Source organism: Catharus ustulatus, chromosome 3, assembly GCF_009819885.2.
Source record: "Catharus ustulatus isolate bCatUst1 chromosome 3, bCatUst1.pri.v2, whole genome shotgun sequence".
NCBI lineage: Eukaryota > Metazoa > Chordata > Aves > Passeriformes > Turdidae > Catharus > Catharus ustulatus.
Window position 1 is genome coordinate 43,569,699 of NC_046223.1, and position 16,807 is coordinate 43,586,505.

A 16,807-nucleotide genomic window follows, 5' to 3' on the forward strand; every position below is an offset into this window, starting at 1 on the left:
CTGTGCCAGTATTGCACCACCCTCATAGCAAAGAACTTCCTCCTAATATCTAATCTAAGCCGTCTCTGTTTGAGGCCATTCCCCTTTGTCCTGTCACTACATGCTCTTGTGAAAGTCCCTTTCCATCTTAGTAGGTCACCCTGAAGCCTTCTCTTAATCCAGGCTGAATAATAAAAATTATCTCAGCATTTCCTCATACAGGAGGTGTTTCATCCCTCTAAGCAACTTGCTGGCCCTCTGGACTTTCTCCAACAGGTCCAGGTCTTTCTTGAGCTGGCCACAGATGGGGTCTCACCAGGTCCGCGAGGAGGGCAACGGGGTGTGGTGCCAGGCACTGCAGCACGAGTGAAACCAAGGGGGAAGGGCTGGGACAGAAGCTCGAAGAGGTACTAGGGGAGAGGGACAGGGCGGGGACAGTGAGATGCAGGGGACACATGTGTTGCCCCGCTTGGTGGCCGTGGTGGCTGCAGTCTCCATAGGCACTGTGTACACAGAGTGGCCAGAGCCACAGGTGGCAGCACAGCAGTGCGGAACTCTGTACAGCTCCAGGGTGGGGAACCACAGCCTCTGTGAGGGCCTGGTGCACTGCCAGAGATCCCCACAGATTCATGGGATCTGGAAGGACCACAGGGGCTCATCTGGTCCAAGCTCCCTGCTCAAGCAGGGTCATCCCAGAGCACCTGGTACAGGATTGTGTCCAGATGGTTCTGGAGTATCTCCAGTGAGGGAGACTCCACAGCTCTCAGGACAACCTGCTCCAGTGCTCGGTCACCCGCACAGTGAAGTTCTTCCTCATATCCAGGTGGAACTTCCTGCGCATCAGTATCTGCCCATTGTCTCTTGTCCTATTGCTTGGTAGCACCAAGATGAGCCCGGATGAATCCTCTTCACATCCATCCTTTAGATATTTATTCACATTGTTCAGGTCTCCTCTCAGTCCTCTGCTCTCGAGGCTGACAGGCCCAGCTACCTCAGCCTTTCCTCAGAAGTGGATTCTCCTCCAGTTCCTTAATCATCTCTATAGTCCTCTGCTGCATCTGCTCCAGGAGCTCCATATCTCTCATGTACTGAGGAGCCCAGAACAGGACACAGCACTCCAGATGTGCCTCACCAAGGGCTGAGCAGAGGGTCAGGATCGACCTGCTGGCAATGCTCTTCCTAATGCATCCCAGGACACCACTGGCATTCTTGGCCACAAGGGCACTGCTGGCTCACGGACAGCCTGTTGTCCACCAGGAGCTCCAGGACCTTCTGCACAGAGCCCCCGCTTGTGCTGTGCATGCGGTGACGCCTCTCCAGGTGCAGGACCCTGCCCTTGCCCTTGTTTGGTTTCCGAAGGCTCCTCCCTGGGAGGCTCTTGTCCCGCTGGCGGCGGGAAGTGACGCGCCGGGCGCGCCGGTGGCGCGGGGGCGGGGCGCGGCCGGGCTCCGGCGGGCGCTGAGCGCGGCGGGAGCGCAGCGAGCGCCAGGTACCGAGTGCCCGCCGCTGCCCCGCGGCCGCCGCCGCCCCCTGCCCGCGGAAGGGCCGGTGGGGCCGCGATGGTGCGGGGCAGGTCGGGCCTGCAGGGCGGGGACGGTGCGCGGGCCGGGCTCGCTCCGCACCTCCGGGGCGGCCTGAGCCGCGGCGGGAGAAGGGGGGAGGGACTCCCGGGGCGCGGAGGCGGCGGCCGCCTTTCTGTGCCCCGCCGCGGCTCGGGGGCGAGCGGGGCGGCGGCGGGACCCTGCGAGGGCGGCGGGGGCTGCGCGGGGCCGGGGCCGGTGTTGGATGGGCAGCGAGAGGGCGGGGGGCGCGGGCAGGCTGTGGCCGCACGCCGAGCGCTGCTGTGTGGCTGGGGAGCACAGAAGGGGCCTCGGCGGTGGGTCGGGGCCTCCTAGGGGCTGTCTGCTGCTTCTGGACTCTGTTCCCTCGACCGAAACGTCGCCCGACGTTTGTAGCGGAGATGCGAGCACTTAAGCGGCGTTAAGTGGGTGCAGACAGGAGGGATCTCTGCGTACACGGTGCCCTGGCTGCAGGTTTTGGCATGCCTGATCTCCAGCCTTCTTACTAAACAGCTCGGCTGTCGAGGAGTTGGCTTTGTTTCTTCCAGGATAAATGTTTAGGCTTCTAATGTACCCGCGTTGTAAAACCTGGGTGCTCTGCTTGATGCCTTTGGTGAGGGTAAAGATGATATTATCTTAGGGTCATAGTTAGAAAAAAAGCAGGTCTATTTAGTTGCAGTGTAAATATTAATGTAATTCTAAGCTCTTATATCTTAAAAAGAAGAGAGGCTGAATAGGCTGTCTTCAGATTTTGAGGTGGCCTACCTCTGGCCTGATAATGACCTTGAGTATTTCTCAGCAGTAGTTAAGAAACTAACAAATTAATGGGATAATGTTTTATATCTTTGGTATCATAATATTTAGATTCTTCACTTCTTTATTTCCATAACACAGCGTCAGAAGTATAGTTAAAAAATAAAATCATTGTATATTTCACTTGTATACTTTAAATTTGTTTTCACATATTTCTTTTTTCCTCATGAAATGCATGCCATTACAGTTTGAAATCTGCTAGTGCTTTATTTTATGGAATTGGATGGAAGAGGTTTTCCTAGCTCTGATTTGAGCAGCGATGCTTTTCTCCTAAAAGAAAAAAGTTATGTTTGAAAGTCCAAGCCTTAAAATGGCCAGGAAGAGACTTACAAGCAATGTGTCAGAAAGCTTGTCAGTTAGTAGTCAGGGGAATTAAATTCTTTAAAAATCAATGCTTTTGCTGCTAAAGCAAAGCTTGGAGTAGAGTGAGCATCAACAGCTTGAGCTGTTTGTGCAGGAGGGTTTGGTTAGACAGAGGCCTGCCCTTGTGAGTCAGGTAACCTGCCAGGGACTTCAGCAGAATCATACTGGAAAATTTCTGTGGAGCGTGCCTGAAAAAGGTTATTTTTATGGATTGTGCATGCTTGTGTGCGTACGCGTGAATGTTCTTATATGTATTTGTACGTGGGTGTCTCTTATCTGAGTCAGCAGCTGATAGGTTTGCTTTTGGGCTTGTGTTTAGATATTATTCTGAAGATATTACTGTTTTTTTCTTTCCAGGCTTTGGTTAGTGTTTTAGACTCATAACATATTTCTGTGAAGCTGATGTTTTCCTAACACTTTCAGCTTGGCTTTAAAAGCTACTTCGCTGGAATGTTTTAAACGGTTAAAAAACCTCTAGGAACTGAAGTTTATTTAAATTAATCGAAGGAAATACTTCTAGCCTCACCAAAGAAATAACTGGAATCATGGATCAGAACAACAGTTTGCCGCCCTATGCTCAAGGCTTAGCCTCCCCTCAGGTAAAAACAAATTATTTAAGATGTAACTAAGATCCGAATTTCCTTTATGAACGTGGTTTCTCTTTCTTGCATCTAGCTTCACATATTTTTGTTTGCAGATCTGAAAAACTCTGTTAGGTATTGAATAATATTAGTATAAAGCAGAATTTTGAAACCACTGATGTCTATATCCGGAGGTATAAGAAACACACAGTTTTTTATACATGGAGTGTAAGAATCTGTGTGGGATTTCTTAATGGGGTTTCTCTTAAGTTGAAACATGGCTGACAAGTTGGAAAGATTAATTTAATTTTGATGGTTGCTCTGTAAACTGTGTACATAATGGAGTTTTGCTGGGCTATGAATGCATTTGGTACAGGGAGAACAGTTGGTGTTCAAACGATTTCAAGTTAAATTGTGGGTCAGAGTTGGGACATGCTTGCAAGATAGTGTGAGAAGCATGTCATGTTCCAAGATTCCTTTGGGTAGTACTTTATTCTGTAGAACAGCTGCATTTCCAAGGATGTTCTGTTTTTAAAAATTTACTACTGTATGCCTCAGGTTTGGTATGAGCAATTCAGCTAACATAGATTATTTTTAGACTCCTCCCGAAAACTTTGTCTCTTAAAAACAAAATGGAGTCATCATGATCTGTGGTTTTTGTGTCATGTTTTCTTCTGTAGGGTGCAATGACTCCAGGAATTCCAATTTTCAGCCCAATGATGCCATATGGCACAGGACTGACACCGCAGCCTGTCCAGAGCACCAACAGTCTGTCCATATTGGAGGAACAGCAGCGGCAGCAGCAGCAGCAGCAAGCAGCACAGCAATCCACGTCACAGCAAGCGACACAGGGCACATCTGGTCAAACTCCCCAGCTCTTCCATTCACAGACTCTTACCACAGCCCCTTTACCAGGAACAACACCTCTGTACCCCTCTCCAATGACTCCAATGACTCCAATAACTCCTGCAACACCAGCATCAGAGAGCTCTGGCATAGTGCCACAATTACAGTGAGTACCTCGTGTTAGTGCATCATGTCCTTTCTCAGACAGACCTTTAAAGACTTTGGACCAAAATACATCAGGAATTAGGTACTGCATTTTGGTAGGAAGGAAGATCTTGAGAATTATGAGTCTCCTGTAGCAATGTGAGTAATTTTTTACTTTTATTTTTAGCTTAGCTTTATTACTAAACCGCTTAGTAATATAAACAGTTTCTTAGTGATTTGTCAACGGTACATCTTTGGAGCATACCAGTGGATGGTTTTATATGTCTTCATTTAACACCGTCATAATTTGTAACTCCTTGCACTTTAGGAGTTCATGATGTTCCTTTTTCCAATGCATGGCTAATACTGAGTTTGTGAGAAGGGAAGAATTCCTAGAACTAGTTCTGAGTTTAGGTATGGAAGTATTTTCATTGAACTTCAGTTTTAAAGAGACTATTTCAGAAATTTATAAAAAGGACGAACAGAAATGGTTGATACAATGAATTGAAAGAGTAGTTTCTTCTATGTTTTTTTTTTCCGTCACTGAAGACCTTGAAATGTTAGGGTTTTCCCAGAAAACAAAATTTTTTATCTAGTAACTTTTTTAACTTTTCTGGAAACCTGCTGTCTGCTGGCAATGCATTTACCTCCTGGGTCATTCCCACTTAGTCCTGCATCCTCCTCCTTGAAGGGCATAGCAAGGAAAATTTCAGATGGTACTATCTAATTTTCTCCTGTTTCCAGCAGCTTCCCTGATTGTGGTGACTGCTCTCAGCATCAGAAATTTTTCCTGCCAAACTGAAATAGAGATTCTTCTCATGGGACACTTTTCATAATAGCTGACAGATAAGGAGGAATCAGCAATTATGCCTTAGGAGCTTCTGCCCTACAAAAGGAGTTCCACTGAGCCAAAACACTGCTCAGTGCTCCTATTAGTAGGAAAGATGCCATTCAAACTCACTTGGAGAAACAAAATAATAAAAAAATAAAATTGGTTAGGCTCAGTTAAAAATTAGGAAGACACATGAATTCCTTATTGTCTTTTTAACGTATTTCTCTGATCTGTCTTTAGGAATATTGTGTCCACAGTGAATCTTGGTTGCAAACTTGACCTAAAAACTATTGCACTTCGTGCCCGGAATGCTGAATATAATCCCAAGGTAAGAGAAATGTATTAAGAGTTCATCTTATAACAGATAAATTAGAAGCACGGGTTGTGGCTACAGGCTGCTGCAATAGACTGAAAAACCTACCTGCTATATATGCAGTTTTATACTGTAGCTAAAAGAGGAATCTTAATAAACTTGGGACATTCAAATTAGTAAAAAGCATTTTTTTGCTGAGGTAGCTGTGATGTGCACCAGGTTGTAAGCTGTTAGATTTAGAAAAACCTTAACCAACAGTGTAATAGCCTGGCCAAGCTTTTTGTGGTAGAGCTGGCCTCTGCTGCAATTCGTTGTGTATTTGTTTGTAGTGGTCAATGAGCTCTTTTTGCATATTACTGTGAAATGCGTGATGATGAAATCTTGTTCCCTATCTCTCAACAAGAAGAAAGGAAAGAAGAATTCAAATCCTGGGCTGCTGCCAGAGCTGTGGTTTCCTCCACCTAGCTGCTTCTCTGGAATTCTTACAGTCACAGGGCATTCATTTATCTTTCATAGTCTTGCTTACTCTCTGTTCTCTCATGTTCTCCTCCAGTACTTCTGCCATCTCATTCCTTCTGATGGTTAAGTTTGGTGGAACATTAAAATGGAGCAAAATTTGATTTTTTTGCATATTGACTTCAAAGTTGCCTGCTGCTTCTTGATAGTAGTGGGATTCTAAATAAATGGCTTCTTTTTAGCCTGGGAAATCTGAACAACAGCAAAGGACCTAGACCATTAAATGAAGAAAATAATGTTGCTTCATGTTTCCTTTGGGTGGCTCCTCTCAAAAATGTTATCTTTGCAACAACAGTAGCTGGACACTAATAAAAGTTTAGATGTCACATAGTTGAATTGGCTTGTCTTGGGAAGGCTTCGGTTTTCTTGGGGTGTGTGTGTGTTTTTTTTGTTTTAGCATTTAGTGTTTTGCATTTAGTGTTCAGTTGACCTGAACTCTGTTCTCAAAGGTTAAAGCACGCATGCAGGCATACATGATAAATGACTTTTGCTGTAAGTTTATACTAATGATGCTGTTACATAATTGTGAGTAAGATCTTAGTGCAGCAAAACTTTGAGCATGCCTTGGTAATTCCTAAGGTAGAGGGTAGGTGGCTGTGTAAAACTTGTAGGCTAGAATAATCAATATGAAACACTGTTTTCCATGGCAGAGGGATAGAAGGGTTATGTAACACACTCCTGACGTTTAGTCAGTACATTCATCTACCAAAGAAAGATGTTGCTTAGCTGTATTATTTAAGTCATATTTTGACAAATGTGCTGTTGGGTAACCCACGCTACCGCCTTGGTTATGTCAGCAGAACAATTCATGGGACTGCAGGGTGAGCTGTTCCCAGTTAAATATAACAAACAGGGGTTTGTTTTTGTGTGTGTGTGTGTATGCCCACATCAGTTTCCAGTATCTCTTACTTCAAGGAATTTAGGAGTATTTGGAAATTCTTACTTAGGATGAAAAGCTAGAGCAAATCGGGCTGCTGTGTCCTACTGTGGTAGCTGAGGTGACTTCTGTTTACACAGGACTTTGATCTCCAGCAGTTCTGTTTGCTGGTACTGTAACACTGTCCATTTTTTTGGATAGTCTTCCATCCTACTTATAAAAGCTAACATTTCAACACATATGGTGTAAATTTATTTTTAAAATAAATTTTATTTTTAAAGTTTCTACTGCTCTGACGCAAATGTGAGCGTTATTTGTATGTTGCATATGTAGTAATGAGAGATGGATAGGAATGCAGTGGTAAATATCCTTCCTGCCTGGCTCTACCTCTCAGTTTTGTGCTTGAAGGTACTTATGGTTTAAGCATTTCAAGTAAACTTTGAGTGATCTGTAAGTACGTTTGACGTTAGTTTGCCTTGCACTACAGTGTAACTTGCTACTTAGATGATGCAGATTTGGTTTTAATGTAATGATGACAGCAGTATGTCACTAACAGTCTCAATGCTCACACTTCAGCGTTTTGCTGCTGTTATTATGAGAATAAGAGAACCACGTACTACTGCACTGATATTCAGCTCTGGAAAAATGGTGTGCACAGGAGCAAAAAGGTATGTTTAGGCATTACAAGCAAACTAATTTCAGGCTGTCTTTTCTCGTGTATCATGATGCTTGTTTATATATACACATCAAAGTTGCACAGGTACAACTAATCTTGCTTCACAGCTGCTTCAGATTATACACATTTTCTACAGAAAATGCCTGTTCATGATTGAAGGGACTTCCTAACTTACGGGGAAATGGTAGTTCTGAAGCACTTTCATTGAGTCTGATAAACTGGTTTGCAGAGGTTATTATATTCACGTTTTTGGCTTTGCAGTTATCTGCTTTTTCTAATAATTTAAAAAATTCAACTATGCATTGGAACTGCTTAAAGTGTAAGGATGGTGACAAAAGAATTTTATATATGAATAGCTTCATTCATCACAGGACAGGAGTTCCAAATCTCTGGTTCCTGTAGTCTGATCTGTTCCTAACATGACCGTTGAAGCACAAGAATTGAAAACTAAACATAAGCTTAACTCTGGTGGGCAGGAGAGAAATTCTGCCCTGAAGAAGTCTGCTAGGAATCCAGAATGAGCAGAGATGAATGAATAGATCTGTACAGGGAAGCACTTTCTCTGCCTGGTGACACTTGAAATTCAAGTTGTCTTACTCTGCATCACGAACAAACAAATCCTCAGCTGTTTACAGACCTGAAGCAAACTGAATTCTGCCACAGTGGGTTATGCTGTGCAGGTGTGTTAGACCCATGTTTGAATGCCTAGGCTGAATCAAGCAGAAGATTTTGCTAGTTGACAGATTTTTATAGAAGTATGTATTTTCTAGCAGTAGTAGTTCAAGGTTGTTCTACAGTGGAAACTTAAGTAACAATCCTAGTGTCCCATTAGAGGGACTCTGGTCAATATTTTAAAAGTGTTAGATGTATGGATTTATAATTTACTGTTTTGTGTCTCATGAACAGTAAATGCAATACTAATGGTGTCCAGGAGTCTATTACCAAAATTAGCATGAAAATCAGCAGTCAGTGCTAGTTGTTAATTTTGGATGTAAAAATTTTGCATGTGACTCCCCTCTCCCGCCACAGACTTTTTTCCCCAGTTAGGTATTTGTGGTTTAATGCTGTTTGCTTGAAGTAATACTTAATTAAGACAGTAATACAGATATCCTTTTCTCACTTCAGTGAGGAGCAATCCAGACTGGCAGCAAGGAAGTATGCAAGAGTTGTTCAGAAACTGGGTTTTCCTGCAAAATTTTTGGATTTTAAAATTCAGAATATGGTGGGCAGCTGTGATGTGAAATTTCCCATCAGACTGGAAGGATTGGTACTCACACACCAGCAGTTCAGCAGGTAAAAAAATAAAAGCTGGCATACATTTCATTCTTGTTGCATACTATCTTAGAAAGTGACATCTGTTTAGATTATTCCTTTGCACTACAGGAAAACCTGCATCTTTGTTCCCATCTCTGCACTGCCTCAGGTGTAACTGAGGCTGCCCAATGTGAACCTGTCAAAATGATCTTTCCTGCTACCCTCCCCAAGTTTCAGGGAAGTCTACATCTGCTCTGCCCAGTCCTAGACTGGGCCCAGAAGACAGGGTGGAACATGGATCTGCAAGCACGTTTAAATACTCTCACTCTCTTCTCTTACAGCTACGAGCCGGAATTGTTTCCTGGCTTAATCTACAGAATGATTAAGCCAAGAATTGTTCTGCTTATTTTTGTTTCTGGAAAAGTGGTTTTAACTGGTAAGTGAAGACAGTATCTTATTCCAAGAGGTGAGATTTGGACTATATTAAAAAGAACACACAGGGATACGTAAGCTGCCAGTAGTTCTCCTTTAGTGATGACAGTACTGAGAAAGGAGAGTTAATAGAGTATTCCATGGATGGTGATGTTAAGGAAACTTCCCTATGCAGCCATCTAGCAGCCACTCTGGCAGTTGGAGCCACACCAGCTGCAGTAGGACCAAAGCATATTTGCAGTGAGCACCTCCAGCAAAGCCAAGAGGTGGCCTTGACTCCCTACACGCCCCACTCACACAGTATATGAAAATTCTGTTTGCAACATAGCATTGTCACAGAGGTGCCAGATTAAACAGAGAAGGCTGGTAATGTAAGCTCTCTATGAAATGTGTTAAAAAGGATTGTAAAAATAGAAATTTATGGATACATGTAGGTTTTATATAGGGTTGCATTCAAATACACATTCTAAAAGCCAAACTTAAGTATTTGGCAACAGGTACAAACTAATTTAATGCCTTCTCTTTTTCCAGGTGCTAAAGTACGAGCAGAAATCTATGAAGCATTTGAAAACATCTATCCTATTTTAAAGGGATTCAGAAAGACAACGTAACAGTTTCTACATGTTTCAGAGAAATCAGGGGTATATTTTAAAAGGTATTGTGTATGGCACAGCAGTAACAGGAAACGGACTTCCAGTGCAACTGCAAGACCAGGACTTGGACTATTTCCCAGTTAGTGCCTACTTCCCTGATGCTCAAGGGGAACTGTATTCTTGAATATGTCTACTGAGTTACTGTGAGTTGCTTTACTGGGCTGTTCCTGGAGCAGCCCCTCCAACTTTTATTTATATTCTAGCTTTTAAATAGTTTTAATGCCAGTTCTATTAATAGAAAATCTGTAAGTTTGTTTAAAGACAAATGCAACTGTGTCACTCAGTGTATAAACCACTTAAATTGCCATGTATATATGTTTTAAGTTCCTTCCATAAGACCATGGTTTTTATAATTTTCAGAATTTAGCTTTTAAATTTTTCAATTTTAAATTTCTTTGGTGCCAGACACATTCCCTCTTTCCAGTATTCAGCAAGATAGAATAAATTTATTAATTAAAATGGCTCACTGTACATATATATATAATATATTCCTTTCTTCTCTTTCCTTCTTCAACTCCACATGTACAATAAACCCTGTTTATACAACTATGGGAACTGTCTTAATAAATTTTAAAATTACCCAGCTGGTAGAATGAAATACATTGATTTTTTTTATTTAATCAATTTTTTAATAGCAGATGAACGGCTATGAGGGATATGTTATTTTGAGATAATCTAAGTGCTCTGTCTTGCATTCCAGCAGTCACATCTTTGGGAATGTCTACCTTGAATATTTCCAATATGTTAAAGCAGAAGAGATGACTGGTTAAAGGAGCTTGTGTTTGAGTATGTGTTCCCTTATGTTCAACAGATGAGCTTTAGGCAAGTCTTAAATAGCTGCCCTTGACTGAATTGAAGCAATAGACCCCTGCTTAGCTTCTAGAATTTCTTTAAATTACTACTTTTGTATTTTACCAGCTGTGACAGCCTCGCTATATTAGTGTTCCTGTAAAATGTCAAAGCCCTTCCAACTGGAGTCAGTATGTACACAGTCTCCATTCTGAACCATGCTTAAAGCCTAATGGGCTGAGAACTAAAAATAAACCTTTCTTTTCTTCAGTAAATTTCCAGCAATAGTAACCTCTCTATGACTTACACATTATTTCAAACAGCTTTTATCTGAAGCTAACCCAAATGTCAACAGTGGTCTCATTACTAAGTTGGTGTTTCATTCCAGACAAAATTAAGTTTTGGCTGGCTTTGATACTGCTCCATTTGCATATCCTGAGTGACCTTAATCTTCAGTCTTCTCTCTACACCAGTGCTTCTCCAGGTGTTTTAATGACTGTTTAATGGATATTACCAGAAAGATGCTCTTTATTAATGTAGCTGTGCAGGATATACTCAAACACTGCGTTACCTTCAGTGCTGCTCCACTCTGTGCTGTGATGTTCCTGAGAGCTCCTGACTGTAACTGTATGGCTGTCCATGCTTTTGAAGGACCTGAACTGTTATCAACTTATGTGCAAAACTCCAACTTTTCAGAAAGCTTGGAGCCCTAATAAACCACAGGATGATTTTCAACAAAATCAGTCAAGCTGTACTACAGTGACTTAAGACAGTTTGCTCTTTCACAGCATGGACCAGGGCTTAAAACTACCCTGCTAGAAATTGAGCTCTGTTATAACAAAACCACTTCCACGTACAGCATTCTCTGCCTGCTTATTTGAGTACTCTCAACATCTAAATTATTTCAGAAACCCCACAGTGGGCCCCATAGAGTTGTGCATAAGCAGCCATGGATGGTTGGAGCAGGATAAGGGAATACGTAACTGAAGTCAATTCTATATGGAAGCACACAAATTTCTGCAAATACAGCCATAGGAGTAATTAAGCAACTACCACAGTAAAGCTCAGCATTATGGGTTCACTTTTCTCTTGCCTCAGCTATATGGCAGTCATAAAGTAGAAGAATCCCTGCAGAGGACACTTATTTTTAAACTTCACCAATGATGACAAACTTAAGGCACAATTCAGCCTGAAAATCTGCTGCTACAGGCAATGTGTAACAAGACAAATGTGTTCTGGTAGGGCTGGCTTGGTTTAAACTGGTTCTGCACGAGGTAACTGAGTTAAAGTACTTCTGCATGGGCCTAATAGTTTTAAGTCAGATAAAACATATTTTGTGCATTTTATCTCAAAATAACCACTCAATCAGAACATGTGACAAACTCCCAAGATAGGTTTAGTGTACCTGTTGAGAAAGGGAAGCAAATTTAAGTTCCACAGGTAAAGGCTATGCAGCTTTGTCTTAGCTGACTCCTGTATAGCCCTTCAACATAAGCACTCAAGTGGTTTTATAGTATCTGATTTTCTTTGAATGAATGTTAATTTTTGAGTAGCCCAATGAAAATCCTGACAGACTACAATCCTTTAAGTTTCTGAAGTAGTATTACCAACAAAAGATATTTCCACCAATCCAAAAGTTTTTCATCTTTATTTAATAAACTTTCAGAAATGAGATTTAAAATGAAGCCTTCTGAACAAGCACATCTGGCTTCAGTACTAGGTTGAAGTAAAAGTTCCTCTGGAGCACAAGAGAGGCAGTCAAGGTCTAGTTACAGCAGTTTCATCATGTTACAAGATGCACACGTATCAGTGACTTCAGTTCAACTACTTGTTTGCATACTACAGAGATGCAGTGAAACAAATCAAGTATTCCATTTGATGACTCAACTTCATATAGTACAGCCCATGGAATAGTCTTGTTTCCATATGAACTCTTCCAGATACAAATTTGCCCCACCACAGCTGTCGGCACAAGTGTACACCACCAGTGTTCCCCAGTCAATGCTCTCTCCGAGGCTGTCGACCTGAAGGTGATTCAGGAGCTGTGGCATAATCTTCAAGGAAAAACAGAAGGCTTAGAGGCAGGCCACAGACTTCTCCCCTCTCCCCCCTTCTCCTGAGGAGTAGTCTTGCATTTGGTGTAAGAATTTATATTCTCTTACACCAAATTCACAACTGGAGCTACTATGTATATGGCAGCTCAAGTAAATTTGGAATTCTAGGTAAATTTTATTTGACCTTGTAAGACTTGCCTGATCTTTGAGCTTCCTTCCCACCATTTGAAATTGTTAGTAACTATGTTTTGCCTTTGCATGACATTGTGTTCACCATACATACACCTCTAGCATTCAAAATTCTACAGCTGAACACTTCCAGCCAAACTTACTTACAATGTGCATCATGAAGTGAAAAAGCACTTAAAAGAGTAAAGGCTCTGTACAATCATTTACCATAGTTAGGTTGTTGCAACTTCAACCTTCTTGCTGGAGTTACAAGCCAATACCTATACAATTAGATCCTGAGTCTGAAATACATTACCTGTATTATTTTTAAACAAGCTTACATACCTGGAATTCAAATTTCCTTTTGGCACCACACACACAATTGGGGATGTCTTTTTCTTCAGGTCTATTTTCACCTGACACCCAGAGTGGACCTTCTCCTCCTCTGCAGTATCTAATAATCTGAAATAAAGCAGAATTTTTAAGTTCTCATGACTATCCTTTAATCTTCATATAAAACGTGTTTAGTGACACAGACAAAGCTGTAGATGGAGCAGAAAAAAATCAGTTCTTTGAAGTAATAACCATGGCAAAATATCATTTGCAAATGCAGCATCAGGAATGCAATCCAGATATTTCTGTCTGCAGTTCTGCATACAAACAGAAAATCCTAATGTTCAAGAAGGTATTTTCAGATATATCCTTTGTTTTTCTGTTACTAGCAAATCAGGCATTAGCAGCAAAAGGACACGTGGACAGATCAGTCAGTACAGAGATGGTCAGAGTGAGGCACATACCTAAAGCACAGGAGGGAACAGACTCAAAGTCTGCTACTTTCTGAGTGTGCACCTTAACCCCTCAGCTACCAGGCAAAACATGGAGAGAATTTCTTCACTTTGATGGATTTAGGCCTGTGTCTTTTTTGAATGAAACCAGGGACCATGCTTTTGTTTTACAATGCAGCTTTTTAGCCTTTTGCAGTAATAAGAAATAGCAGGAGGGGAACAGTGGAAATTTTAAAGCCATCACTAATTCCTTCACCCTCAAAAAATCCAAGCCACCCCCCAAATGCAGCTGCTGACAGTGACAGAGCTTCTCCCTGCAGTTTTTCTTCTGCTGAGAAGGAAAGCCAACCAGGGCCACAGGCTGGGGAACAGTGCAGTGGCTCCCCACATCCTTTGGTTAGAACCACGTTGCAGGATGGTAGCTCCTTCCACACTGTGGGGGATTTAGCACCTTTGTGCCATCTCATCCTGCAGCTGTTGAAGATGGATGAGCAGGTCCTAAACTCTTACTTCAGCATGAATTAAAGTTCAGCACATAAGGAAGATGAGAGTGTGTGGGTTAGGTGTGTGGAGGATGAGGCGGCAACCCCATTTCTAACAAGGTACAAAGGCAGTTAAATGTTTCATGTGCAGCAGGATGCTGTGTCAGAGCTGCTACATTCAAAGGCCACTCCATCTTCTGACCTGCTCTGGTTCAGCAGCTACTTGTTTTTTAAACATTTGGAAGATCTTTTCTTCGCCAGTCTCATGTTTTGCCATTGCTTCCAATGTCTCTTCATCTAAGGACTGAAATGCTTCATCTAAGCAAGAAAAGAGAACAATAAAAGTTAAGGCTAATACAAGACACTAAACATTAAAAACGGTATTAGCACGTGTAAATTAATTTTGCTTCAGAAGTAATTCCTGGCATAAATCTAAGATTTTTTTTTCCTTTCATGGCATGTTAAGATTTGGTCACACACAGGTCTATTTACTAGTTTTACTTGCATTTTAAACATAGATGTCAGTACTGGAATACTGGAAAGGGAAGGAGTTAATCTACCAAACTTTGTGGCTGCCAGCAGGTATCACTGAGACTACAGAACCTTCAGGATACAACATTTGAAAAAGATTCTGTGTGCTGTGCATGTGCCAGACTTCAGTTTTTAGCACTGAAGAGTGTATCTGTTACACTCCAATGAACACATCCACTGGGGGCACTGAACACTCTTGACAGCTTTGGACTACAGCAAGGGACCGCCAGAAACCCAGCATCCTTCCCCAGCACCACCACAAACTCTCGACCCTGGGTCTGTTCAAAGCCACTGTGGTCACAGCAAACCCATCATGAATATAGGAGGAGGGAGGAAGGAGCCTGCATTTTCAACTTCTGAATTCAAAGTCAGTTCCAATATCTTCAAACCAGTTTTCTGCTAGCAGAAAGAAGGAAATTTTATCTTCCATTAATTAAGACAAATAGAACTAAGTCAAGCCAAGACAATCTAACAATCTACTGATTCCTACAGCATCCAACAGCAGGTGCTCAGAGTCCCGTCCTTCTCACTTGAGTTGTTCCTTACCTATTGGAAGCATGCAGGGACACACCGTAACTCTGAGCTATCTGCAGCAACTGCTGCTTCAACAGCTCCTAGAGTGGTCAGAGCTTAGTAAGTCTTATATTATAGGATGTCTATAACAAACTAGCATTGCAAATGATCACACATTTAGCCTTTTTTCACTAGTAGTTTACAAGGAACGCTTAAAAATCACAGTATTTGATATTTTGAAGATGTGATAACAGGCATCATTGGGAAGAAAGAATTATAGGCAGCATTTAATTTCTGACCTGCCACGCCTGCAGTTCCAAGTTCTTGTTCTTTCGCATCCTTTGATGTATTTTCAGCTCCTTGTTCATCATCACTGTTGTCAGCAGGAGATTCTGGTTCCTCAGGTTCTATCAAAATTTCATATTCTGGAAAAAGGAATTCGTTATGCTCTGGAATTGCATCTGCCGAGTCATCTAGAAAACAGAAGACAGATACCACTTCACAACGTCATCTCGGTATTTCATGTCCTTCTCCCCAAAAGCTGCATAGCAAACTACATCGCAGAAACACTGCATGAGCAAGAAAGATTTACATCACTGCTAGACCTGGCCCGAAGCTAAGAAACACGGCTACGTTAAGGACAGCGGAAAACTGCACCAGGCGTCCTGTTGCTTTGAACAACCTCTGTAAATCCAAGTGGCGTGGAAGGCACACCAGACAGTGCTAGCAGCAGCATTTAAGACCTCAAAAGTTGCAGCTCGGCAGCTCGGCGCAGAATTAACCACAGGCTGGCACTCGTGTCGAGCTGCCCGTGTTCCAGAGGTCCCCGATGGGCGCGGACCCACCTCCGGCGGCGAGCTGCCCGCAGGAGCGGCGATGCCCGCGCCGCCAGTCCAGCGCCTGGTGCTCGGGCCCGCAGTAGGCGGCGCGGCGGCAGCGCCCGCAGCTGCGCGGCCCGAGGCAGCCGCAGACGCGGCACAGCGCGGCGCCGCTGCCCAGCCGCCGGGGGGGCGCGGGGGCCGGGCCCGGGGGCGGCTCCTCGGGGGGCGGCTCCTCGGAGTACGTGTCGTTCCGCCGCGGCAGCTGGTTCCGGAACACTGCGGGCGAGACGCGCCGGTCAGCGGGGAGGCGGCCGGCGGCCCTCGCCCCATCCCTCCCTGCGTCCCCGCGCCTCACCGCGGAAGGGCCCGCTCGGGCCCGCCGGGCGGTAGCAGGCGGGGCTGCGGCAGGCGAACACGAAGAGGGTGCGGTGGAAGGCGTCGGGGCGGCCGGGCAGCGGCGCGTACAGCTGGAGCAGGAAGGCGCAGGGCTGCTGGCAGCGGCCGCAGCGCAGGGCGGCGGGGCCCGGCAGCCCGGCCTCGCCCAGCCACGCCGGCCGGCCCCCGACCTTGCTGGGGAAGCAGGCGCTGCGCAGCCGCCAGGCACCGCCCGGGCCCTCCGCCGCCGCCGCCGCGAAACCCAGCTCCACGCCGGGAGCCATGCGGCTTCTCGTGGGCCGCCGGGAGGGAAGGAAGGAGCGGCGCTGCGCCGGCCCCACCCCGCCGGCAGCGTCCGCGGCTCGGCCCCGCCCCTGTCCCGCCTCCGCTTTTGTATCGGAGGTCTGGGAAAAATAAATACCCGGGGAGACGAGGGCAGAGCTCTGCCGCG

The 16,807-nt window shown here is 44.0% G+C and overlaps 2 protein-coding genes across 4 annotated transcripts; one reads left to right on the forward strand and one right to left on the reverse strand.

Moving 5' to 3' along the window:
* Positions 1-1,410: 1,410 nt before the first annotated feature.
* LOC116993440 (TATA-box binding protein) lies at positions 1,411-10,421 on the forward strand. Of its 3 annotated transcripts, none has more exons than XM_033053993.1 (8): positions 1,411-1,468; positions 3,072-3,313; positions 3,976-4,307; positions 5,358-5,445; positions 7,400-7,491; positions 8,625-8,792; positions 9,095-9,189; positions 9,717-10,421. In XM_033053993.1, the coding sequence occupies exons 2-8, from the start codon at positions 3,260-3,262 to the stop codon at positions 9,794-9,796; spliced, it is 909 nt and encodes a 302-aa protein (XP_032909884.1). In that variant the 5' UTR covers positions 1,411-1,468; positions 3,072-3,259; the 3' UTR covers positions 9,797-10,421. The 3 variants fall into 3 exon arrangements, with proteins under 3 accessions (XP_032909884.1, XP_032909886.1, XP_032909885.1); XM_033053995.1 differs by having other exon boundaries at positions 3,138-3,313; XM_033053994.1 differs by lacking the exon at positions 1,411-1,468 and having other exon boundaries at positions 1,789-3,313.
* Positions 10,422-12,260: 1,839 nt separating this feature from the next.
* PDCD2 (programmed cell death 2) lies at positions 12,261-16,655 on the reverse strand. Its single transcript, XM_033053992.2, has 6 exons — positions 16,337-16,655; positions 16,006-16,257; positions 15,460-15,633; positions 14,319-14,434; positions 13,195-13,311; positions 12,261-12,681 (listed from the first exon to the last, which is right to left on the reverse strand). Exons 1-6 carry the CDS (start codon positions 16,638-16,640, stop codon positions 12,517-12,519), a joined length of 1,128 nt encoding a protein of 375 aa, XP_032909883.1. The 5' UTR covers positions 16,641-16,655; the 3' UTR covers positions 12,261-12,516.
* Positions 16,656-16,807: the final 152 nt, after the last annotated feature.

Bases quoted from the DNA above. Each gene is read 5' to 3' on its own strand.
- LOC116993440 (XM_033053993.1), top strand. From the start codon at position 3,260: ATGGATCAGAACAACAGTTTGCCGCCCTATGCTCAAGGCTTAGCCTCC. The intron at 3,314-3,975 runs GTAAAAACAAAT...TTTCTTCTGTAG, and splicing joins AAGGCTTAGCCTCCCCTCAG to GGTGCAATGACTCCAGGAAT. The intron at 7,492-8,624 runs GTATGTTTAGGC...TTCTCACTTCAG, and splicing joins GTGTGCACAGGAGCAAAAAG to TGAGGAGCAATCCAGACTGG.
- PDCD2 (XM_033053992.2), bottom strand. From the start codon at position 16,640: ATGGCTCCCGGCGTGGAGCTGGGTTTCGCGGCGGCGGCGGCGGAGGGC. The intron at 15,634-16,005 runs GTGGGTCCGCGC...TCTGTTTTCTAG, and splicing joins CGGGCAGCTCGCCGCCGGAG to ATGACTCGGCAGATGCAATT. The intron at 12,682-13,194 runs GTATGTAAGCTT...TTTTCCTTGAAG, and splicing joins AAAGGAAATTTGAATTCCAG to ATTATGCCACAGCTCCTGAA.